Source organism: Chrysemys picta, chromosome 3 (genome assembly GCF_011386835.1).
Source record: "Chrysemys picta bellii isolate R12L10 chromosome 3, ASM1138683v2, whole genome shotgun sequence".
NCBI classification, from domain to species: Eukaryota; Metazoa; Chordata; order Testudines; family Emydidae; genus Chrysemys; species Chrysemys picta.
The window spans coordinates 199,570,519-199,597,627 of record NC_088793.1 but is presented as its reverse complement, the minus strand read 5'-3'; the positions used below and the strand labels follow the sequence as shown (position 1 = coordinate 199,597,627).

At 42.5% G+C, this 27,109-nt stretch overlaps 1 protein-coding gene across 22 annotated transcripts in view; it reads right to left on the bottom strand.

Moving 5' to 3' along the window:
* Positions 1-27,109, bottom strand: part of PAK5 (p21 (RAC1) activated kinase 5) — a 188,872-nt gene that overhangs the window by 28,956 nt on the left and 132,807 nt on the right. For 18 of the 22 annotated variants that reach the window (XM_065589784.1, XM_042846889.2, XM_005287413.5 and 15 more), the window contains one exon: positions 10,046-10,843. The exons of the other annotated variants lie outside the window; for them this stretch is intronic. In XM_065589784.1, coding sequence (XP_065445856.1) covers positions 10,046-10,843 — 798 coding nt within the window. The remainder of the gene's footprint in view (positions 1-10,045; positions 10,844-27,109) is intronic. 22 annotated transcript variants of the gene reach the window in all.

Here is a 27,109-nt window from a genome sequence, read left to right as displayed (position 1 = left end):
TTGAAGGGAGTGAGGGCTGGTAACATAGACAGACGTATTTTGATTGGATAGATCTCAGTCATATGCAGGGCAAATTGGACACTGCCACCAACTTAAAATCTCTTCCATTGATGGCCCAACTCTTGCCCCTTCTAGTTACCTGCCCTTTCCCACTGACTGTGGGACACTTCCGTAACTGTGTAGGGAAGATAGAGCATTGCACACGAGCACTGGTCCTAGCTTCCTGCAACAGCACCCGGTAAGGTATGTAGGGTTATATGGCTCAAATGCCAATGGTGCATTCATTTCAAATGCCTTGCTTATAGGATTCACACATTATAATTCTTCAGGGTCTTTCTTACAACTCCCCCAAATTGGTATTGCACCTATTGTTCTTCCCAACAATACGAGCATTATTATAACGGGCAAACGCGAGAATAGATTAAACAAACAATAAGCAGAAAACAGGAAAGTTCAAACTAAGATTTTGCCCCGGGATGCGGGGGAGAGTAGTGATTGTGAGCCTATAACCTATCTGAAATGGGTGTTTGGTCTTCATCGTTCTCAAAGCGGGCTTCCTTCAAGCAAGACAGAACAAGCAACACGGAGACTAATTTAATTTACCATTTCTTAAATGATTTTCCAGAATGACAAACTACTTAACTGCAGTGTCATACAACCGCTAATTTTCCTTTGAAACCAGAGACAATCTGGGAAGAAATTATCTCAATAGGAGGCTTTAAAAAAACCCCCCACAAGTGTACGCGTTATTCCTTTGATGGAAAAACAACTAACGACACATTTCCTATTTCCACTTAAAAGTTCCTTTGCCTTAAAGTGTTTTCAAGCTTCTTCTATGTAAAGTAAATGAATTTTTTACATTCTCAGACAGGATGTTTGCTCATCCATAGCTCTATTCAAACCCAAAAGGTATGGGCAAAAATACAGCAATTTTTGGAAATGAATCTGTTTACAGCATAGCAAAAATAGCCCATGACAATGTGTGTAACATCTCTGGGGGGGGGGGTGCATAGACACAGGCTCATGATGTAGCACAATTACAAATAATTATACCTATGAATTCATTTAATCAATCAATTCCACTGGCGGTGCACGGGGGGTGGACAGGGCATAAAACTCTACACAGCTCTCAGTTGCTACTATTACTGCTGGCTGTCAGCCAGGAGTCCCCTGATCCATGTTAGTTAAGTGCACATTAATCTGAATTTGGCAGCGTAATCAAGGACCCAACTGAACTGTGAAATTGAATTCTGCAGTGGAACATCATTCGACCATTTTATGCTAAGACTGAAAAAAAAAAAATTCTGCCGCAGCATCAATTTATCACCGTAGCCTGCTGCACGGCAAAGGAGGAGTTTGTAGCTGAAATCTACTGGGGGGGTGGGGGGAGGAACCGCCAAGTGCAAAATTAGATCAGTGTTTTGCAATGTTCTGTGTAAGACACTTGCCCATCTTTTGATCTCACATGCAGCTTTGAATGGGAGGAGGGGTTGCACACTCTCAAAGGGCTGCTTAAATATTCCTCTTTGAAATGTGAAACTGGAGTTGTCTTCTTTAATCCCATCCCATCTCCTAGAACTGGAAGGGACCCTGAAAGGTCATCAAGTCCAGCCCCCTGCCTTCACTAGCAGAACCAAGTACTGATTTTTGCCCTAAATGGCCCCTTTAAGGATTAAACTTACAACCCTGGGTTTAGCAGGCCAATGCTCAAACCACTGAGCTATCCCTCTCTCACTGCGATTATTTAACATGACTCTTTTGAGTCGTCGCAACCAATAATATGTAGCATGCACAAAAACACCAGACAGCATCTTACTTAAAGTAGCAACTTCCTGAGAGAAGATTTTTATACAAGGTAAAGATACAAATTATTATAGCAATGGATCCATTTGATCCAGCAAGCAGGGTTTTCTATAAACTACAAAGGGCTAGAGACCACTAGGGACTCTGCTGTTGCCAATCTAATTAATGTGTAAGGTGCCCAGATACTCTGGTGATGGAGGCACCTTACCCATTTAGATCAATACACGCATCTAAGTCAATTATTTGAAATTTAAACGTATGTGTTTTCAGAATTTGAAAATGAAAATTAATAGGTTCAGCAAAACTTCTGAAAAATATAATGTACTTGCTAATACATTTTTTAGCATTTGATAACCCGGCTTACAGTACAATTCAAAACCATTCATTTCTGGAATGCAACGAAATGTAACAAAAATATACAGGGAAAAGCCATTAAATCAGCTAACTTCTCATTATTAGCCGGGTCGTAATGCAGTTCTTCACAACACTGCAAAATCAAATAGATACTATTTCATTAATGCTTCTATTTATATTATTGTATTCAATTAGGCTCCCAAAGGAACCCCTTTAAAAGACCATAAAAAAAAACCCTCAACGCAGGGTCAACAGGGCAGATTAGGTTCTGACATGAAATCCATCAAAGCACTGCACTGTAATGGAATACACTTCTGCTGCTGTGTGGGTTGGTTCACTGACTCACAATATTACTCAAATGTGTACATGCTCATTTCAGCACTGAGGCTTTTTGGTTGTAACAAAAAGGGTATCACAAGATGGTTAAAGTCATTTTACCTTTCATATTGACGACAGTAATGCATATTTTGTAACACCAGAAATTACAGATATTTAATACGGTATAAGGCGGAAACACCTGCTTTTTCATATGAAAACTAAGACCCTTATCCTGTAACATGTGATAGCTCAGAGGTTTGAGCATTGGCCTGCTAAACCTAGGGTTGTGAGTTTAATAATTGAGGGGGCCATTTAGGGAACTGGGGTAAAAATCTGTCTGGGGATTGGTCCTGCTTTGAGCAGGGGGGTGGACTAGATGACCTCCTGAGGTCCCTTCTAACCCTGACATTCTATGAACATGATCTAGTTGGGCAGACCCTTCACCTGTGTGAAGTACTGCTAAATTATTCATAGAAGCGGGAGCACTGTAGAAAAGGCCCGTCTCAGAAATGGCTGCCCCAACCCTCCCCCCCCCCCGCCCCGTTGAAGAATTTGGTCCCCTATGGGAGGGAACCAAAGTGAAAACTAAGGACAAACATCTTAAAAGGGAACCCCCCTTTCCACAGAGGTAGAACTGGCTGATCAGAATATCTACAAGAAATTGGGGGTGGGGAAGGAGGTATAATTTAAACCAGAATCTGGGGAAAACGAGCCAGGTGTTGAGGAGCGGTCAAGTTAGACAAAGACTTCTGTTAGGTATGGCAATAATACCAAAGTTACCCTACGTTGGGCAGTGATGGATAGGGCAGAAATTACAACCACACTGGAGGAGGGACAGGATGGGATGACACAGGTGGATTCCGGAAAAAAATAACAAGGTGTCACATAAAGGAATTTAAAAATAGGCATATGGTCAAACACAAAATCAATAAAGGACTGTATACCAACAGGAGGAACTTATAGGCGAACTAGAAAACCTGACAATAGAAGAAGACCTTAGTCTAATAAACATTTCTGGAAAACAGACAAAGACTGATGGGATACTGTAGTACAGGGGTGGGCAAACTTTTTGGCCCGAGGGCCACATCTAAGTATGGAAATTGTATGGTGGGCCATGAATGCTCACAAAATTGGGGGTTGGCGTGTGGGAGGGAGTGAGAGCTCTGGCTGGGGATGCAGGCTATGGGGTGGGGCTGGGGATGAGGAGTTGGGGGAGCAGGAGGGTGCTCTGGATTGGGATTGAGGGGTTTGGAGGGCGGGAGGGAGATCGGGGCTGGGGTGGGGGGTTGGGGCATGGGAGGGGGTCAGGGGTGCAGGCTTCGGGTGGCACTTACCTCAAGCAGCTCCCAGAAGCAGCAGCATGTCCCACCTCTGGCTCCTACGCGTTGGCATGGCCAGGTGGCTCTGCGTGCTGTCCCGTCCGCAGGCACAGCTCCTGCAGCTCCCATTGTTCACAGTTCCCAGCCAATGGGAGCTGCGGGGGCTGTGCTCGGGGTGATGGCAGCGTACAGAGCCCCCTAGCTGCCCCTACGCATAGGAGCCGGAGAGGAGACATGCCGCTGTTTCCAGGAGCTGTGCAGAGCAGGGCAAGCCCCTGACCCCACTCCCGGCAGGAACTCGAGGACCAGATTAAAACGTCTGGAGGGCCGGATGCGGCCCTCGGGCCGTAGTTTGCCCACCCCTGCTATAGTACCTGAGTATCAACCATGCAGGAAGGATATATTAGGTTATGGAGGTATGGGAATACCTAAAAGATTCCACTGAACCTAATGAGATATCATTTCTACAGGGAGAGGGCATTTGTGTCCATACAGATCCTACTGTCAACTCATAAGAATACACACGTTAGAAGGGTTATACTGCTGATCTTCAGACTGTTGAAGGAGATCAAAGAGGCAACTAAATCTAATAATAGCCAACTTCAGCTACTTGCAATATAAAATGATCAAATGTCTCACCCAGATATGATTTAGGGAGCAATTTCTCGACACCTTATACAATTGCACCTTGAAACAGCTACTTTTAGAGCACAAAAGAGGAGAGGTTACTCTCAGCAGAGTTCTACATCTCACCCAGGAGTTGATTCAAGAAGTAATTATAGTTGATCTACAGTAGCTGAGGCCTGGCCTAACGCGAGTGATTAACACATGTGGGGAGGCCTTATTTTGTGGAAGAGAGGATTAGGGAGGTAAATGAATTATTAGGCTGAAAACAGGACATTTGTGCTAAATAAGGGAAATACATAGGTCAGTAGGCTAAAAAGACGGAATGTCTGAGCCAGCTAAGATAAGAGAACGAACACCTAGGGAATTATTTACTATGAACTAGATAACAAGGGACAAAATAAGTTAGGAATGAAGAGATAAAATAAAGAGGAAGTTGAAACATGGACAGCGCGTGGACAGAGCATGTGGTACAGGGATCCTGTACCAAGTAACCAAGCCAATCCTAAAATGCATAATGCGATGTAGAGTAAATGCAATGAGATGTTTCAATGTATATAAGGAGAGAGTTTCTGTAACTTCGGAGCTATGATGTACCCTGCATCCACCCCCACCCCCCGCATTTGAGTCTGATCAACTCAGCATAGCATTGCTCTATGCCAAATAAAGATACCCGAGTGACGAATTCTGGAGTCAAACTGAGTTCTTGGGAAGGCGAGTGGAAAGAGGTCTCGGAGGGAATCCCAACTTCCATTAAATACTTGTAACCACACTATAATTAAGTTCAACATCCTCATGGGAGAGGCTGTGTCACACACTAGCACTGTGGCTTTAATCTTTAAGAGGGGAATTAAAAAAAAAGTGAAGATGGGTAATCCAGAAAAGACCCTACAAGTGAGTAAATTAAAATCCTTACCCTCTGCATGGAGACTTCTGTATCATAGGACAAGAGAGTATCTAGAGGTATGTGTACCCCGAAACTAAAAAATGAAGCAAGAAGGTAACACAAAACAGCAGAGATTAAATCATCACTTGATGATTGCCTGTTCTGTTCATCCCCTCTGAAGCACCTGGCATTGGCCACTGTCGGAAGACAGGATATTGGGCAGGATGGACGTTTGGCATGGCCAATCTTATGTTCATATGTTTCTTATGTTTAAATGGTAAGATGCAAGAGATTAGTAAAAGCCAAACAGGCATCCTTCAAAAATGGAAATCCAGCCCAAGTGAAGCCAAGGGAAAGGAACAAACTCTGGCAGTAAAAATGTAAAATGGAAGTTAGGAGGGTGAGGAGGGGATTTGAAGAGCAAATAGCCAAAGACATATAAACAAATAACAAGAAATGTGTATTCCAAAAGCGGGGAACCTGCGAGAAAATAGGTGGGTCTTTGAGGCAGCCAGGGAACAAAGGGATAAGCTTAAGTGGGACAAGGATATTGCAGAGAAGCAAAATTTTTGTTGATCAGCCTTCTACATAGAAGGAGATACCAAACCCAGCTAGTAAAGTGTCAGAGATTGGTATCCTATTTACCCCCTCATGCCTTAAGAACAAGGGGATATGTAGTGAAACTGAAAGGTGACACATTTAAAGCTGGTAAAAGTACAGCACACATTATTAATCTTTGGAACTCATTGCCACAAGGTATCATAAAGGCCAAGAAATTAGTATGCTTAAAAAAAGGATGAAAGTTTACATAAACATCCACAGCTACATCAGCTAGGAAACAAAATGTATACAGGATATAAACCCTCCTGGTTCAAGGCAAGTTTGACTTCAGCGGGCTTTGGATCAAACCCAAAGGGCACAAACCAACCTCTTACTGAAGGAGGTGAGGAAGAAACTTGCCCTACCTTTCTCTGAAGCAGGTAGTACGGTCCACTGTTGGAGACGTGATACCTTCTACTTGGACCACCAGTCCGATCCGATAAATCAATGAGACAGTATGCATGTGTGAAGAGCCACCTTCCTGGATCCCAGTGTAAAGTTGGAGTTAAATACATAGGGCCAAATACATCCCTGGTGTCACATCACTGAATTCACTTGAGTTACACCAGGGATGAATCTGAGGTACATGGTATATCAGATGAAACAGCTGCAAGTAATACTGAACTAAATCTACCCTTCAGACTTATTAGCTGTAATGACTATCTTTCCTGAATATATTTTTAAAGCCATGCATTTGTGTCTGCAGATTTTTTCAATACTTACTTTTTTCCCTTTTAATTATACTTTAAAGGCAATCTCAGTGGTAAGATATCTGATTCACGACCCGATTCTCATTTAGTAAACTCATTTAATAAACCATTGTCTCTCTAATGCCTCTCTGAAGAGGAAACTCTCTAGCAATCATCCGTAGACAAAAAGACTGCTGTTCAGTTCCTGGAGTTGCTGATGGAGCTGGGCATTGTAACTGATGCAGAGAATGGTGAATCATCGAGTATCAAGTGCATCAAGGTTGTAGGAATGTTTTCAGTATTCTAAGGAACGCATAGCTGACAATGAATCTTTCCAAAGAGCCAAAGTGCACTGATCCTTTTAAAATATACCTCTGTCTACAGTCCCATTTAAGGGACCAATCCTGCAAATTTACAAATTTTATTAAAGCCGATGTTAAAAAAATTATATAACAAACTGGTTAAGAAAAGCATCGTGCTTGAGTTAGCCACAGGTGACCCAAACATCCCTTAGACATAAATGACATTGCTTAGACTTTGCTTAACACAAATGAGCACAGAAGGGGCAACTGAAGACACTTAGTGGCTGGGAACTCTTCTGTCCCTGGGGTTTGGCCTGAAACCCAAACTCAAAACGCTTGCCTGAATTTCATTTGGGCTAAACCTCCCTTGGTTAACCTCTAATGGGCCCGGGCACTAATTAGAACTCTGAGTGGCAGCATCAGCAGAGAAACTAAAGAGTGGGTGGGCATGAAGAATGAACAAGCCTTTCACATCCCTCCGGCATACGGTCACAATGTATTTGTGGTAGAGCTTCGACTGCTGCTTTCTGTTCAGGAGGTAGATAGAAACAGTTTTCCAGTGCTCTCAACCCAGCACATGTTGTAAGCATTAAAATGTGACATTATACAACAATAAAACAGATCTCATCCCTTGGAAGAAGTGCTCAGCACATGGGAGCTGCAAGTGCTCAGCAAGTCAATACCATTGAAAACCAGGCTGCTTTTTACTTAGGGCAGGTCTACACTTGGGGGGGATCGATCTAAGATACGCAACTTCAGCTATGTGAATAATGTAGCTGAAGTCGAAGTATCTTAGATCGACTTACCTGGGGTCCACACGGTGCGGGATCGACGGCTGAGGGTCCCCCGTCGACTCCGCTATCGCCGCTCACTCCGGTGGAGTTCCGGAGTCGACAGGGACCGCGTTCGGGGATCGATATATCGCGTCTTAACGAGACGCGATATATCGATCCCCGATAAATCGATCACTACCCGCCGATACTGCAGGTAGTGAAGACGTACCCTTAACGAGACGCGATATATCGATCCCCGATAAATCGATCGCTACCCGCTGATACGGCGGGTAGTGAAGACGTACCCTAAGGCATCTCACTGTGGACTTAAGTGGCTCAGTTTAGGCCCCCAAGTTTGTATATTTTGGCCATTTTCCCTGTGTAACACTGAGGAAAGATCTATATGTGACGCTGGCAAGCCAAGTGTCAGGTCTGGCCAAGGCCGAGGTGTCAGCTGAGAACTGACACAGTCACAGCTGGAAACCAGGCCAATTCACTTGTGTATTAGTATAGATCAGGGGTCGGCAGCCTTTCAGAAGTGGGGTGCCGAGTCTTCATTTATTCACTCTAATTTAAGATTTCGTGTGCCAGTAATAAATGTTAACGTTTTTAGAAGGTCTCTTTCTATAAGTCTGTAATATATAACTAAACTATTGTTGTATGTAAAGTAAATAAGGTTTTAAAAATGTTTAAGAAGCTTCATTTAAAATTAAATTAAAATGCAGAGCCCCCCCGGACTGGTGGCCAAGACCCAGGCAGTGTGAGCGCCACTGAAAATCAGCTCGCGTGCCGCCTTCGGCAAACGTGCCATAGGTTGCCTACCCCTGGTATAGATCAAAGTGAATGTTAAATATATAAGAGTATATTTGGTGTTTAAACTTCATGAAAACTAATGGGATGTTACATGTCTGGTGTCCACATAGCTGTATCCTGTTATAATGGAATAGCAAACATTTACATTGTCTATATCCCTGTAACTAAATAACCCATCAAATGAGAAAGACACCTTGTGTAATGCAAATGAAGAACTGTAACAGGCATGTGCTAATTCTTGCACATTTAAAGGCCAGTGGTTATTGTGTGTGATGATCAGAGATCGAAGACTCTAAATGCGCTCCATCATCAAAGAAAGACACCGCCCACCCCTGTGGGCAGTCATCCTGTCAGCTTGTTTTCTGCGAGAAGAAATTCTAAGTATGGACACAAGGAAAAATTCTTCATCTCTGGACTGTGGATTCTAACACGGAAGAATAACCAATGAGAAAACGGAGATCCCCAGAGTTACTCTGATTAGCCCTAAAAGACTTTTGGGAAACTGGCAGATTACTACATCTCTGCTACCCCTCGAAATTATAGACTGTGATTCAACTGTACATATATTTGCTTTAACATCTCAGTAACTCTCATTCCTTTGTCTGAGTTAATAAAGATTTAGCGAGTTTACTATAGAATTGGCTACCAGCATTGTTTTTGGTGTGAGACCCAGGATGCAAATTGACCTGGGTGAGTGACTGGTCTTTTGGGACTGGGTGAAACCTGAATATTTTGTGATTTTTTTGGTATAAGTGACCATTTATCACATAGTCCAGCTTGTTTGGGTGGCAAGATAGAGTGGAGTGTCTAAGGGAACAGTCTCTGACTCAAGGTGGTGGAATCTCCTTCCATAGAGGTTTTTAAGGTCAGGCTTGACAAAGCCCTGGCTGGGATGATTTAGTTGGGGATTGGTCCTGCTTTGAGCGGGGGGTTGGACTAGATGACCTCCTGAGGTCCCTTCCAACCCTGATATTCTATGATTCTAAGGTTACTGTAGTACTCTGGGCATTCGTATTTGGTACTGGGTCAGTGAAATCTAACGATAGACGGTCCGGGGGTGTGTGTGTGCAGGAGTCAGCCCTGCTTTTGACAGTCTGTCCTGAGGGAGGCACAGTCGTGAACCACTCCAGACAGCGTGACACCATAACTTCAGGAATTTCAAGGGTTAACAATTAAAAGATGTAGCATTTTAATTGGTAACCCTTGAAAATCCTTTACGATACAGCTCTTTCCTCAGTGTTTTAGAGGAAAAAGAAAAGATTATGGCCAAAATATACAAACTGGGTGGTGGTGGTGGGGGGGGGCTAAAGTGAAGCACCTATTCAGACACCTAAGGAAAACCAGCCTGGTTTTCAAAGGTATTGACTTGCTGGGCACTTGCAGCTCCCAGTGAAATCAATGGGACTTATAGGTGCTGAGCCTGTCAGGAAATCAGGCCATTTTTACTTAGGTGCCTCACTATGGATTCAAGTGCTCAGCTTTATACAACCACATTTGGAAACAGTCGGTCACACCTGTGAAAGCGATGGCCTGTACCGATAGCACCGACAGATGTTAATTTTACCTTTGGAATGCCTCCTGCCGTTTCCGACAAGCGAGGGTAGGTGTATGAACTATACGAATGCCCTTGCTGATTTGATTTAAAAGCACTTGCTCCATATGGCACGACTGGTTCCTGAAGACCCGAACCTGATCTGGATCTCTGTCTCATGGCTGGCTGAGGACTTGTCTGGTTTACATAGGACGACTTCGGTCTTTTGTCATAGTCATCCTTGTCTGGTCCATTTCCCCAGTCGCTGTCACTGTATTCCAGTCTCTCTTTTGAGCACTCACTCTGCACTGAAGTTCTAGATGGAGCGTAGTGAAAAGGTTCTCTGTAGTCTAGAGACGATCCACTAAGAATCCTTTGATATTCCAACTTTAGGCCACTGTACTCAATTGGTTTGCTTTTTGTTTCCATGTGTGTATGGTAATCTGGAAGGAACCTTGAGATGTCTGACTTCAGGGGCTTAATTTCTGAATAATAGGTGTCTCTGGGTTTTGTTTTCATCACGTGTCCATTCTGTTTTGGGGTGAAGCTACCTTGGCAGTATCTGTCTAACTCTTCCCCATAAAGACTCTTGTCTCTATATTTTTCAGTGACATAGTCTGCCGTGGTGTCCGACTCGCTGGAATACTGAGAATATGTGATATAACCATTTTCTTCCTGGTGGCTTTGTACATGGTTTGAGTTTCCTTGGTGTGGAGTGGGAGGACTTTCCTTCCGTAGGGAATTAGAGCGTGTCACTGAGATATTGTCAAATTCTTCTAGCAGGCCATTGATTGAAGTATCCTTTTGAGGTTTATTTCCTCTAACGATAGTCTGGGAACAGAAAATTGCTTTGATTAAATCCAGTCTTCTATTTAATATTTGATTGATAAAACCAAAATGATCTAGCAAGCAATACATTCAGAAGTTATGTTCTATTCTCCTATCAGGTAGCTCATTTGAAGGAAAAAATGTATTTTTACCAATAAGTACTTTACTGCAGAATCATGCAGAGACACAATTATCGGCTGAGATTACCAAAAGAAACTAGCGATTCTGGATGTTTCAATTTTGGGTGTCTAACTTAAGACACCTTAAAAAGGGTCAAATTTTCAGAAGCAGGATATTCAGCTCTCAAAAAATGGAGGCACCTCAAATTACTAGTCACTTTTGAAAATGTTGGAACTATTATATTCATTATTATTTGCCGCTCATCTACACCAGACAAGGCTAATAGTCTGAAGCTGGTGTACGGTATAAGGATAAGCTAAAGGAAAATCATTCCACAGTCTGCATTCACTTATACATTTCACTGTGGGAAAGAGTCAGAATGGAAAGTAGTGTGCCATTTATTGGGCACTATTTTCTTTCAAAACAATATCTGTGAATGTAATAGGACCACCCCGAGTCATTACACTGGAGTTCATCTAACGTTAGAGACACCAGGGGGGAAATAAAAATAAAGTGTTAAACCTAAATACTTATCTCTTATGTGCTGTACAGAGGGGACATTCATAGCTTTCAGCAGGCCTCCGGGCTACAATAGTATCTTTAATTAACCAAGTATTTTTTGAAGGGCTAAATCAGGGCCCTGAGACATCCCACAGTGTGGGAGCTGAACGGCCTGACCAGGCTGTGGTAACCTTTCCTATATCCTAAATGCTGCATAGTCATCCACCCTCTCCCCCTTCTGTTCCCATTTCTGCAGCCCTGGGGATGGAGGGACTTCCACAGCTCTCGCTGTGACAGAATGCATGAGCTCCCTCTCCCCAAACTGCTTCCCACTACTCAACCACGCAACACCTGCTCCCTACTAATTCCAACCCAGGATGATGGGCCTCATGACTGGCACGTAAGGGCACACATGAAGTCAGTTAGCCTGATTTCTGCACTGACCTATCAGTGATTGAACTATTTTTTGACTCATTACAGCTATCATTGTAGCATATGATTATAGCAATGATAGTAATATTGATTAATCATCAACTCCTACTGTGAGGGTCAGAAAGAACCATTGTGATGTGCATACGTTTCCTGTGAGAATGAGATGCACTGATCGGGGGCCAGCTGGTGTGAATCAGTGTGGCTCTAAATGGCCTCAAATTTGCTTTGGGGATTCACACCAGCTGAGTAGGTGGGCCTCTATTTTTAACTTGTTTAGTTTATAAACAGAACTTAGCCAGCTTAGGGAGACATCCTGTAGCAGCACTTTTGTGTTATCATTCTGTGTCTTTATGCTCCCCACCTTGGGTGTGCCACAGAGCACGGCTTCCAGGGGACTTCTGGTGTTTCATCAACAAGGGCCACAGAGGGGAGGGGGCTACTGGATCCCTGGCTACGTGGATCATCCCCGCACAAAGGTGGCCCACAGAAGGGGCCACTGCAACTCAGACTGCAACAGCTGCTCTGGAGCCTTGGTGGGAAAGTCTCCTTCCCAACATCTGATCCCCACTGACTTCCTAGCTATTGAGGTTGTGCACTGGCTTTAAGTGTAGACCTGGCTTCAGATTAAGTGGAGCTGCTAGCGAGTGGGTTTGAAATACAGTCTTGGGCACTGAGCCCAATCCCTGTTTAATTCCAACACAGACCGAGGAGGCTTTCCCAGAAGTGCACAACTCCCGACATCCTTGTGCAGTTCAGGCTGAGTCATACGGAGAAACCTGATGGCGCTCATTGAATGGCAGAAGTTTAGTTAGTAGATAAAAGGAATGTAGCCATTGTGATGCTCTCTGAACGACTTCAAACTGTGTGGTATGATACCGCACAAAACCCAATTTAAGATATTCATTCAAGCTGGCCTAGATCACCAGCATAGGGACTGAAAACTGGCTGAAGGACAAAAACCAATGGGCATCTTGTTGCCACTATCGTCATTACTAGGGGATAAAGAGTATTATTGGTCGGCACAGGTTAGCATTTTCAGAAGCACTTATTTCACTTAGGAGCTTCACTCCCGTCAACTTTCAGAAGGACATAGGTGCTTCTGGAAATTGTATAGCCAGTCCTTACCCCCCGCGAGCTTATAATCTAGACAGACAACAAAAGAATGCTCTGGAAGATCCGGAAGATGGTGCTCTGGGTAGAGCTATATATTTCTTATCATCTATAGATATTGACACTGACAGATAAGATAGATATCAGTAGATGAGATAGACACCTGGCATAGCTATATCTGTCTGTCTACATACCAAATTTGTTAATGGTGCGGAGACACTTTTACTGGCCTAGGGTTGCATTTGTAGGCTTTGAAGGAGTGATAAATGGTGCTGTATCAGTAGGGAAGTGTCTGCTGGGGTCTCGCAGTGCTTGGCTGGGCTTTAGTCATTAAGTCCTTTGATTTGTGCACTGGGCCTATTGACAAATGTTTAGGGGCATGATTTTTATTTTACTTGGTTAGTAATGATGGCCCAGATCACCCTTTCCTGCTGGAGGGGACTGTGGGGGAAAGGGAGATAAACTCTATGAGGTTTCCCTAGTTGAACCGCCTCAAAATTATTCTCTTGGGAGAGACAGGTAGTGGGATTTGTCCCCATGTGGAAGTAGCAAGGGTTGAGGGTGGTGGGTTTTTTGGCTCTTTTCTTTTTTGGCCCCACCATTCTGTTTTGCCCCTACAATCCCCTTTTGAGTGGTCAACGGTAAGCAACTGACCTCCCTCTCTCCTTCTGCACTGATACGTGGAGAAACGCACTCAGAAGGTCTCCCCTCACACATCGATAGGGACAGGGAATGATCAGAAATTCCATCCTGATCCTGAGAAAACTTCACCATAAAAGTTTGGTCACAACCAATATGTTCCTGCAACATTTCCAGCCAGTTCTAGTTTACAAAGTGCTTTGAGAGCACTGGATGGAAGGTGCGTGCAATGGAGGTGCAAAGCAGTATTGGTAATGGGATAGCGCAGCCACTTTGGGGCGACATACCCAAAGGCACATTGTGATTATTGGGCCTAACAATTGATTCCAATTGTAAGTTCAAATGTAAAAAGTATGTGAAAGTTCATAACATATTACAATAACCTATAACTTTTTGCTTTCTTGGAAATTAACCATGGAAAACAGGTCCAATTGTTTTTAATAATTAATGCTATGATCAAATGAAAGAAAAGCAGTTAGAGATACTGGATATGTCCAAACAAAAAGGGATATGGTTTAAGGACTGTTGAAATCATGCTTGGTAAAACAAAAAGATAATGTGAAAATAGAAATTAATGAACTAAAATGGGTGTGGCAGATATTAGGCCTAATTGATGGACAAAAATAATGAGCGGAAGAACTATACCACTCCCTTTCCCCCCCTTTTCAAGGTTCTTAAAAACAGACTTTGAAAAAAATATAATTTATCTCAATTCTCATCTCATCTTCCCTGACTCCAAGACAGAGGGAGCAGACCAGACCAAAGGATTTTCTTCCAGAAGGGAAGGCCAGCAGAAGTTTTTCACTTCTGATTCCTGAAAGTCATCATATCACCATGACACTCAGTCCTCAGCCCATCACTGGAGACACCTAATTGCCAATGCTGCAGAGGTGCGTAAGGTCCTGTTCTGTTCCCTTCCCTGCTGGGTTACCTTCTGCACCCTTCTTTCCTTCTAATCTATCTCTCACCCTCTTGGCTTTTCACTGAATCCTGAAATCAGTTACAGTGAATCAGCACAAGATGAGACGACCACAATCCTGCCCTGTCTAAGGAGAAAAGACCCAACCAGATGATGTCACTGACTGGAATGTGAACCAGGATCCAAGCAACAGATGTTGTGGTTGACCTGCCAGCCAAAGCATCCATTCGTAACTAACCAGCCATCCCTTGTTCCCAAAACAGCAACCAAAGCCTTATGTTCCCCATCTTTTCTATCCCGTCTCTCCTTCACCTTGTATTTGTCTGTTTGTTAAAAACAGGAGAGGGGAATACTTTTCTCACATCAGGACTGACAGTAACATTAACCTGTTCTTTTTCATCAAAGAAAAGTTGTTCAGGAAAATAAGAGCCTCTGATATTTCGCCTCCAAAAGGAGAGAGACTTTAATGGATTTCAATTAAGTTTGTTTTGCATACTCACTCAATTCCATTTTCATTATAAATGCTTGTTTTAGTTTCTTGTTCTTTCTTGTGCTTGATCAATAAACTTTCAGCTTTAGAATGAATGGTTTTGGGTGTTTGCCAAGACACCGAGTACACCAAGTCTGTAAAATAGAATCCCAAACCTAAGTATCAAAGAGTTTATAAACACCTTTAACTTTTTTGGCCCTTGAGAACACTACAACAGGCATCACACCACTGAGCAGGATGGTGATAGGTTTTCTCCCAGTGACACTCTCCCTAGATACTCGCTGTTGCACCTGACTCAGGGCCATATTTTGCCTGATCTATACACAGGTGTGCATAGGTGCTGCCGCAACCCCTGGCTTGAAGTAGCAATAATTACCCAAATACATGGTTTCCACCTTGAGTACGCTCACTATAAAAATTGTTCCAGCACCACTACAGGTGTGCAATATATGTGAGGTGCAAGGAGACTCTTGCTGACCCTTGCATAGCTGGTGTAATGGCCAGGCACAACTGCAGTCCATGTGCTCAGGGGATCACAGGTACTGCTCTGTCTCTACTTCCCCAGGAGTGCATGGTGTCCCACAGGGAGCAGATGGGGACATGGTCCCATCTCTCACCCTGCACTAGCCCGCAGAGTGCAATCAGCACACAAGGAGAGAAGGGTGCACCCCATAAAGGGTTCAGTAGTAAGCATGCTCCCCCTCTGTGCAGGGAGTTCAGGGAGGAATTACATTGCATGGGCCTGACAAGCTTGACCTAGCCCTCAGTAGTTACTCAAGGGCCAACTGCGCCATCGTTAACCATGATGAGCAATACCTCACTCCATGAGGGCCACTCTCGGTGCATAGTACACAGCAATCTGTCAGAGGTAAGGGATGGACAAGATGACTACTAGGCCCTTCCATCTCTAATTTCTAAGGGTCTGATTCTGTCATCCTTGCTCACTTTAGGTAGGCCCTTATTCTGTTAGCAGCCCCATTGATCTGAGGTGCACCTAAACAGATACCGCAATTTTTTGTCTTTCCAGATTAGTTTCTTAGTTGCAAAGTAGGGTGCAACTCAATGAGTATGAGTGGCAAAATCTGGCCCTAAGATTTCTTACTCACAATGAAATGCACCTTACGTCTTGAGTAGTTCCACTAAGATCAGTAGGGCGGCAAGGGGACATGCAATGATGTTCAACTCATAGTCAACCTGTGGAACTCATTGCCAGGGGATATTGCGAAGGCCAAAAGTATAACTGGGTTCAAAAAATAATTAGATAAGTTCATGGAGGATAGGTCCATCAATGGCTATTAGCCAAGATGGTCAGGGATGCAACCCCATGCTCTGGGTGCCCCAAAGTCTCTGACTGCCAGATGCTGGGACTGGATGACAGGGGATGGATTACTTGATAACTTCCCTGTTCTGTTAATTCCTTTTGAAGCATCTGGCATTGGCCACGGCCGGAAGACAGGATCTGGAGATATATGGACCATTGGTCTCACCCAATATGGCTGTTCTTATGTTTTTATGTAAGGACGTTGAAAGGTGGCATATTCAAAAGTGATAAAAGGAAATGAATTTTTACACAATATGTAACGAGACAGTGGAACTCATTGCCACAGGATGTTGTTGAGGCAAGGAACTCTAAGAGGGACTGAACACATATATGTATAACAAGAATAGCCAGAATTATAAGAGAAATGCTAAAAAAATTTTTTGGAAGGGATATAAAACCTCATACTTCTGACCTTGAGCCAGTCTTTAACTACAAGGGGTTAAGATGAGACCTTTATAAGGGGCAGATTATCCCACATGTATCTACTGTGGGATTTCTTACACGTTGTTTTTGAAGAGCTGGTGCTGGCCACTGCCAGAGTAAGGATACTGGGCTAGATGAACCTCAGGTCTGATCCAATTTCTATGTTCCTATGATTACCTGAAGAGTATGGTGCTATTCAATGGAAGGATAGTGTAAGGGTAGCAAGATCTGGACTTATTTATTATGCTGTCAAATTCATGCTTAAAATCCACTCTGTAAAGCTGACAAATGCAATACAGGACTAGCAAGGCAAGCAGCTAGATCTGCACCTGTGCTGGGAATATGGAACAACAGCCATTTCTACTGCCTTGGGCAACACTGACAACGGTGGAGACCTTCAGAAAAACGTCTTGGGATCAGAAAACAAGCTACAAGACAAACAATATAGCAATGTGCTGATTAAAAATGGGCTAGATGATCAGGAAATTATCTGGAAAAACTATGAACTGTAGTATCTGCTGACGTCTAGGTAGACACCGTTCTATTTACTCTGCTTCAGTCTTCCAGTATATAGCTTGGATCAGAGCATGCACTATTCAGACAGGGAGCTGGTTATTAGAATAAGAGCAAATTAAATTGAGTCTTATGTATTTGGTGCAATGCATCAGTTTGTACTTGATCAGATGCAACATCATATAAAGTATAACCTGGATACTAATTTTCTGGCAAAATATAAACCAGAACTAGTCGCGATATAACTCCTAATATCCCATTTACATTGTTCGCAGATGAATCTGTGAATTCTGAATTATCTATCGATCATTCAAAGCAAAGATCTACGTGTTGCCCATATTTATTGTGCTGATAACTTAAAGACGTTACGGCAAAAGGGAGGTTCAGAAATCTAGCAACATTTTATATACTTGTATATTTTTGAGTAGAGAGAGTGCCCAGGTATCTTGTCATACGTTATAGTGTGTACATGTAATTATGAAGCATTTTTGTGTGGTTACTGTATATAACAACATGACATCAAAAATGATGTTAAAAGAATATTAAGGTTGCAACGTTAAGTGCTTAAAAGTTTGGAAATGCTAGAATTAAGGTTGGCTATGTATGGTGAGTCTGTGCAGGACCAATGTGCACTTGTCTATTTCTATATTTGTACTCAATCCTGAAGTCTTTGCTCATGTTTTCCCTCAAGCAAAGCTCCCACTGTAGTCTGAGAGAGATGCGACTAAGTAACGGGGGGCAGGTATAGCTCAATGGTTTGAGCATTGGCTTGTTAAACCCAGGGTTGTGAGCCCAATCCTTAAGGGGGCCATTTAGGGATGTAGGGCAAAAATCTGTCTGGAGATTGGACCTACTTTGAGCAGGGGGTTGGACTAGATGACCTCCTGAGGTCCCTTCCAACCCTGATATTCTATAAAAAGGCCCTTCTTGCCTTTACACAGGGTCTACCTTTCTTCCTCTCTTTGCTTCAACTTCCTTTTGGCTGAATCTCCACAAAATCAACAGCAATGTGTTTCTCTTTTATTCAGAAAAGGCCACCTCAGTAAAGCTGGGCTAAATGCAAATCAATCATGACCTTGCATTGATCCCTGCTCTGATTTATGCCCATAATCATTTGTCCAGGTTGCTATTTTGAAGCGAGCGACATTGAAACACCAGGAAAATAAAAAAGTAATTAGATGGCTTCTTTTGACTTTGAAGCAATTCAATAACATGAAAGGAATCATTTCATTAAACTATAGCCTCTCTTTGGCAGGGTGACTTTATGATCATTCATATTTAATTATCACATAATCAAACAGCACAGTCGACAATGAAATGCTTATAACTGAATGCACGATTGAAATACTCAAGTGCCATCCAATTTCTCCTGTATCAACGTGGGCTCAGGATAGAAGTGCTGACTTAATAATCTCCCTGGGGCTACTCTTCAAAGAGGGGAGGTTCTCCTGAAGTAGACTGGACTGTCCATTACTCTGCCTTCTCAGTGTCTGGAATGAGCAGGAGCAGAGGGGAACTTCTGTGAGTAAAACTCTCCCCCGGGGGCGGGAAGGGGGTAATATGATTTCTCCCTCCTTTGCAACCCAAAGATACCTCGCTGCTGGAGCTCCATCAAGAAAGAATTCCACTGGGCTTTGGGGGTGGAAGGCGTACCTGCAGGTATCCAAGCAGATATCCCGGGGGAGTTAATTCTGTTTGAAGCAGCATTAATTCCTGCAGATGACAAAAGGTGGTCTTCTGGCTACAGCACAGGACTGCACATCAGGACATTTAGGTTCTATGCCTGACTCTCCCTGCATGCACTGTGTCAAGTCACTCACAGTGGTCACCATTAAAATGCCAAAACTTGTCAACAGATAATTATAGCTGAGATACTGCAGGTATCTCCTCTTCTAAATATAGGGGGGAAACTGTGGGATGACTATTGGGAACCACTGCCTTTTTACGAGCAACCACTGTAGTTTCTATTTACCTCAGTTTCTTTATACGTAAAATGGGGATAACACTTACCTACCATATAGGGATGTTGCGAGTCTAGATTAATGTAAGTGCTTTAAGATTCTTGCCTGGAAGTGCAAAGTATTGTTATTATTATGGTCAAAAACACACCACTGAAATCACAAGATGAATTAGTATATAAATATAGTTTCCTAAAGAGGAAAAATATGTGATCTTTGGACGGTATCGTATGTAATATTGCAGGAGCAAATATTATGTCAAGAAAAATTCTAAGTGTTGCTCCTGTTGAATGAAAGTTGAAGATACTGAGGAAGATCGTTTTAAAAATATTTCTGGTAGGTCCAATAGAAGATCATTCCAAAATGAAGCATTAAATCTTTATCTAATATATGCACTGTGAAGAGTAACAAAGAATACTGTAGTGTGTCTCACAGGAGGATAAATAAACTTTATGCGTAATTATTTATTAGGGCTAAAAAATAAACAAAGATCCATCTTTAGGAATGCTACCATAATGAATAAAAATAAATGAAGAGAGTCTTTGCTTCAAAAGTTAAATAAGATGTTTTTACAGAATTGAACTAATGTCAGGACACTAAGCATTCCTGAAGAAGAATGTGTTGTGTGCTTGAATGATGTACTGCAGGTTCGCTATGAAGTAGAAATTTTTGCACTACATAAGTGGAAACAAGCCACTAACTTGATATAAACCATGGCCGAAATTTTCAAACTTGAGAGCGGAAAGTTAGGTACCAAAGGCCTGATCTAAAGCCCATTAAAATCAATAGAAAGATTCCCATTGGACTTCAAAGGGTTTTAGATGAAGCACCTAAAATCCTATTATCCTTAATAAAAGCAGACCCAACATCCACAAAATCCATGGAAGGCGCTGTAGGTGCTCAGCACTTCTGAAAATCAAGTTGCTTTCATTTAGGTGCCTAAATAGAGATTCTGGTGCCCAACCTTAGGTTCCCAAATTTGCGAATGTTGGCCCCTGTTGCGGCCACATAGCTATTCTCTCTATGCAGTAGCGCCACGTAGATATTAGTTAACAAAAAGAGAATCTCATGCAATGTAGATATGACAGCAGGAATTATAAAAGGTTGAAAATTTAATTTGTTTTAGGGGGGAAAAAGAGATGATACCAAAAGTGGTGGTAGTACAAGTATATTCTTTGCTAGTACACCTCTACCCTGATATAATGCGACCCGATATAACACGAATTCGGATATAACGCGGTAAAGCAGCGCTCCGGGGGGGGGAGGGAGGGGCTGCATGCACCGATGGATCAAAGCAAGTTCAATATAATGTGGTTTCACCTATAACGCGGTAACATTTTTTGGCTCCCGAGGACAGTGTTATATAGGGAATGAGGTGTAATGGGAAAGTCTTGCAATTTCAAGTTGTTTCACACTGGAAATAAAAACAAACAAAACCCCAAAACAAAACTAGATTTAACTCATTCTTTAAAATCTACCCACAATATTTCCAAATAAGGAGTTCATGTTATTCTTGATCTGTATATGTATTTTATATGTATAAAAAAAATCTTTTCTTGAGTCCTATTAGTCTTCAGAGCTTTTTAGACCAATGAAATTTAGATTCTGTAGGTAAAGAAATGCAGATACTTCTATAATTAAAAACAATGCACTATTTGTTAAGGTTGATTCAGCTAAGGTTATGTTACATTTGTTTCGCTCTTTTGTTGAGTTCATATAAAGGAATCTTGTACAATAACTAGCCAAGCATGAATAATGAAAATCAAACCATATTGTATCGTACAACTTGGTTTAAGTAAGTTTCACAAAAGATGGTTGCGGTTTGTTACCATCAATTTCCAATGTTTATTAAAGAACATTTATCAGTGCAAAACACTCTGCCATTTTAGATAGGTGAATATTACAATAGATTAAGGAGCACTAGTGAAATTTATGCCACTGTAGCTGTCATGAAATAAAATCAATGCAACCCAATCTAATTGAATTAAAGTCAACTAAGTTCAAGTAGTTTTCATTTCATTTCCATTGGTTTCTGAACAGTCTTGGTGTTTGTTCTGGCTGCCTGTGACAGTAGCCATATTTCATGGTGTTCCTTTAGTGGTCTGTCCTCTAGTGATAAGCTATAATGGATCTGTCCGTAAGAACAGCTGTCTCGCCTTGTTTCAAAGAGCAGATGAGAAACAGCTTCTGGTCTCAAATACTGTATTAACCTTGACAATAATGAAGTGGGTAATTAACAGTTTTGGCCTAATATGACCTTGCGTTTATTGTTTTTTAAACTACTATACTTTATACACTAAGTATATATTAGCTTTTCTTCTTCTAGATCATTTAAAAAAAGTCTTTGTGGATTTAAATTCTCTGTGACAGACAGAGCAAATAAATATCCTTTTATAAAATGTCACCTTATAAACAGCCAATCTAAATTCAGATTTTGTTCTTAGCTTACTTCCCTTATTTTTATTAACACATAATGTGTGTAATAAAAACACAATCTGTGTAAATCTGAAAATCAATTTTTCTTAGGAAAAGGAACTACAGCAAATCTAGAGTTACATGGCATTAAAGGTAAATTAAGTAGACACAACTGAAGAGTTGACAATTTCTCTTCTCATGCTGCAAGATATCAGTCTTTGAAGCCCTGTTCATGAAATTAAATTATATTCACAGGTGTAAGAATTTGATAGCATGGGGCACCTTGGGAAGAGGAAATATTTCCTTGTCACTTCACAAGAACAATATTGGTGTCTCGTTGTTATCAACTGGATAATTTATATTATCATTTGGAGTGGTGGATTTCACTAGTGCACATTTAATTCACTGACCTACCAGCTAAGCACTTTGCAGAAAGTTTTCCAACAGGATTCTGAAACTGGCGTCTCACAAATGCTACAGTTATGGCATGAGATAACCTCTGACCCCTCTCTGCTCAGTACATTTTGGTGGTTCTTTTCTATAGGGACAGAATTAAATGGGCCAAATCCTCAGCATGTATCTCCAATCTGGTACACTGAGTTCTCTACTGCCACTAAATTAAGTGACTTCAATGGGAGCAGAGGGAGGACCTCGCAGTGTGTTTTTAACAAAACCCTCCTACATGTGTGTAACTTGGACACTGTCACATTGGATTAACCTGATATTGGCTGCAATGTAAAATAGGTCAGCAGCTAAGAGAATAATGGGACATTCTCATTTTAATTACAGAAAGTGTGACTAATGTAGAAATGAAGTTATTCAGTCTGGAAAAGTAACTGATATTTGATGCACTGAAATAAATGTACATATAAACATCTGAGACAACATATAATATTATCGGTGACTTACCTTCAGTGCAAACTGTTTAAAATTCTTTAAAAGTTAAGTGATGGGGGACTATAAAAAAAGATGAACCAAAACCGCACTGTATAATTTGTCAACCTTTTTACAGCAGTTTTTAAAGTCAGTTGCCATAACAACAAGAGCAACATTTCATTATAATCACATTCGCTGATGATTCTTTTGACATTTTAAAACATAGTAACTTTGACAAAATGTTTGGTATTAAACTTCCAGTCAAGTGTCTACAGTTTAGTCACTTTTCTTTCTCTCTTTTCTTTTTTTAAAAATACACAAATACAGTCATTAAATGGCACTTGAAAGATTCCCAAGGAAAATATTAAATGTTAACAATATTTTTTTGGTTTGAAAAGAACATGTTACAGAAATGTTGAAAGCCGAGGGAAAACAGACAGAGCAATAATAATTAAACACAACGACTCTCAAAGTATTGCTTTCGATATGTACCTTATCAAAGCACTTCATTTCAATTAAGGCCAAAGTGCTGAGTTTCAACTTTAGCATTTCTATGATCAGTCTATATTATATTACATAACATAACAGTTGATACAAGAGAGTCAAAATGAAATGTTTTGGCTACATTGGCACAAAAAGTTGTGATATTTTTTTGGTTGAAATATTTGACAAAACCAATACGTTGCCGCAAAAGTTTTGATTGAATCGGATTAGCATTTTACAATGGAAAACTGTTCCACTGGAACATTTTCTACCAGCTCTACATGAGTACCAACACCACACCTATAAAGTACCACCCCACACTGCCATTATTCTGTAAGTGGCACATACCTGTACGCTACTGAAAGGTGTTGTTTTTAAGAATAGTTTAGACAGTTTCAAAAAGATTTATTGCGATTTTTCCTCCCCTGTCCGCACAACTCCTGTGCATTTAGCCCTCCCCCTCAATCCTCCGCTGGGCTTCACCTCCCCCCCCTGCCCCTGGCCGTCCCCGTCGGGCCCACATGCTGCATCCGGACCTCTGCTGATCCCCTCCCACTGTATCCAGACCACATCCCACTGAGCCCCCTGCACTCAAACCCCCACCCTGATGAGCCCTACCCACTATGCATCTGGACCACCCCGATGAGCTCCCCGCACCCGGACTTCCACCCCACTGAGTCCCAACCAGCTGCACCTGGACCCCCACCTGACCAAGCACCAGTCCCTCCGGCACCCAGACCCCCTTGCTCAGTCTCAACTACCTTCACCTGGACCTCCCTTCAGAGTCCCATTGCCCCTGCACCCAGAACCCCACAACGAGCCCCTGTGCATCCAGATCCCCCCTTCACCCAGACCCCCATTGAGCTGCCCAAATTACCCCACACAGAACCCTCTCACCCCACATCTGGATCCCCCCACACTGAGCCCCTCCACACCTGGATCCTGCCCACACCAGGTGAGGAGGGGCAGGGCCCCACGGTGTTTCTGGGGCACGCCTGGCCCTTGCGCTGTGTCAGGATCCAGTGCAGCTGCACTGTCGAGTCCCTGACCTAGGGAGGCTGCAGGTGATCTTCCACTTCCATGCAGCCAGTTGCCTGTGCTCCCTGCTGCCAGGCTGGAGTCTGCACATTTATGTATGGACAAATAAAATGTGCAGAATTTTAAAATAGCGTGCGCAGAACTTTTAATTTTTTTTTTGGCGCAGAATTCCCTCAGAAGTAGACGTTGCATGGCATTATTCTGTATTTCATGGCTTTTGTGGGTTTGAGTCGGGTGTAATTTGTCCTTAGCAGCCTTCATTGTTTTTAAATGACTGTTGTGGTATGTTTGTGCACGCGCACACACAATTTGCCAACAGAATTTACTCCAGGTCATATTAACCTGTAAGTGAGGAAGATGTTTTCAGCACTGACATTTCAAACATTCCTTCAAAGTCTAAAATCAAAGAACTACAATATGAATATGTGACAAAACTAACTGTTAATCTCCAAAGTATTTTTTGACCTAAATCATTTGCTGATATTTTGCTTGCTGAATGTTTAATAAAATCAGAACTGGAGGAATTAGTGGGGGAGGGGTAATTCCATCTTTGCAGTGATGCTCCCTCTACCCTGCAGAAAGCATTTGATTTTTGCTTCATGGGAACTGGGATCTCCCATTTGGATGGAGGTCAACAGCTCTCTGCAACAGCTTCTCTCCCTCAGCATATTGGGATTTCTCACTTAAGTTAATGTAGACTGGGTTCACCGAGGTTGTTCTCCCTCTGTGACATTGAACCTCTTAGCCAAAGAGGGAGAATCTGGGGGTTCCTCATGGGTGGTCCTGGCCTCCAATGGCTCACCCAGGGTTGGGAGGCCCTGCAAACCTGCCACTTCTGCTAAGTGACAATGTCCATGCCTATAAACTCCACCCCAGTGAAGAATTCCAGACACATCTACGCTGCAATGAAAACCTACTGCACTGAGTTCCAGATCTAGGTCAATGGACTTGGGCTTGCAGGACTCAAAATTGCTGTGTAGACATTTAGGCTAAGGCTGGAGCTTGGCCTCTGAGGCCCAACCCCTCATGGGGTCTCAGAGCCCAGGCTCCAGCCCAAGACCAAACATCTATACTACAATTTTTAGACTCGCAGCTCAAGCCCTGTGAGCCCAAATTGGCTGACTCAGGCCAGCCCCAGGCCTTTTATTGAAGTGTAGATATAGCCCATGGATAGGTGTCTACACTGAACACTAAGCCCAAGGTCTGACCCTGGTTTCACTTAAGTCCCCCTTTCCTCCTCACATCAATCAGTCCAACTCAGGTCAGCACGCACAGAGGACCCGGGTCCTAGCACGCCGTGAGGGAGGTGGGTCAGAGCCCAAGTCCCGCTGTGACTTGGCTCCAAGCCCTGTCATTTTGCAGTGTGGATACAGGTCAAGCCACAGAAAGTCTGTGGAGTGGAGTATGGAGCAGAGCTGAGAGACCCAGGTCCAGCAACTGTAAACCCAGGCTTACAATGCCGTTTGGATGCTCAAGTGCAGACTTCGAAACCCCAAGTCCACAGAGCTGGGCTTAGAGGGCAGTGTAGACGTACCCTAAAAGCTAGATCTTTTGATCTGGCCAAGCTGTGGGCAGGTACAGGTGGAAGAGTGGCATAGAGGTGGCTTTAAAGACACCATTATGCTTCTTCAATCCTGGGGCGAGCTGCGGATCGGCTGGATCCTGCTGTAAGGGTGGCAGCCTTAAGAAAGGGCTGAACTGGGTTTGTAAATGGTGCATAGGTCTTGTGCAGGGCTTCTGCCGTGGAGTGCGCCTCACCAAAGGTGGACAAACTGCCTGCATTGTTTCAGAAAGCAAGCTGCATGCTGAATTTATTTTCATTTAGATTTCCCCTCCCTGTACCACCTCATTCTGTAGTTGTTACTGTGTAGAACATACTGCCATTAGCACTGTGTTTCTGAGAAACAGATGCAACATGAGTGAACCTATTGGTAAGAATGTTTTATAACCTGGAAAAAGAAAAGAAAAACTGAGAACCCTTCCATAATAAAAGGATATTCACTGTTTTTAACGTTACCTTTTTCTTTGGTGTGTTTCATTTAAGTAGTTTTAGGGCACAATATAAGAGCCCTTACTCACATAAAGCTCTGTTTTACTTTACTTAGACAAAATCCCATTCAGGAGTCAGGCCTACAGGATCAGGGACCAGATCCTCAGCTGGTGTAAATCAGTGTAGCTCTCTTGTCTTTAGGGAGCTATTCCAGTTTACAACAGTTAAGGATCCCAGCCCAGCAATTTATTCTTGCTTTATATTGTTAATGTGCTAAAGACGGGATTTGTGAGAACTAACATGCTTCATTATAGTTACTTTGCACTAATCTACGACTGCAGATCTAGGAGCAGGAAATAAATCAAAGAATAATAATTCTGATATGATTTGCAATCCTTGAACAGTGTCCTAATCCAAGTCATCTGTGATCTGTCATTTACAGTCTCTCTTTTATTACACGTGTTTAGATTCAGAAGTTACATACAACTATGCAAGAGATAAACTATTAAAAAGAGGTGGAGTGGAGAGTAAATAAACATGGAGCCTTCTTCTCAATGGCCCATTCTTTTTAGCCAATGAGCAATTACAGGGCATGATGCTGCAGCCCTTTTTCACACATACTCCCACTGGACTGCTGTGGGCTTGATTCAATGAAGTTGCACTGACATGAAACTGGAGTAGTGCGGTGGTTAATCACGGCGAGCAGTGCCTTGTCTGCACTGGAAAATTACACCTTAGAACATGTGTTCACTGACATAATGCTTAAACAATGTGGACTCCCCACAGCTTTGCACCTGATGTAGTCACTAACACCAGTGCAAAGTGGGCACTGAATATTACTGTACAGCAGCATTTTACAGCCACTTTTTCGGGGTGTAAGTGACTACGCAAGGTGCAGGGCTAGAGAAAACCAGGCCCTCTCTGTAGACGGCCTGGTTTAACAATGTATCAGAAGCTCATCGTTAATGAGGTCTGGTTTAAAATAATCAGTCTAAACTGTTCTTTAATGGAAAGTTGGTTTTCTGACTGAAATGAAATTTT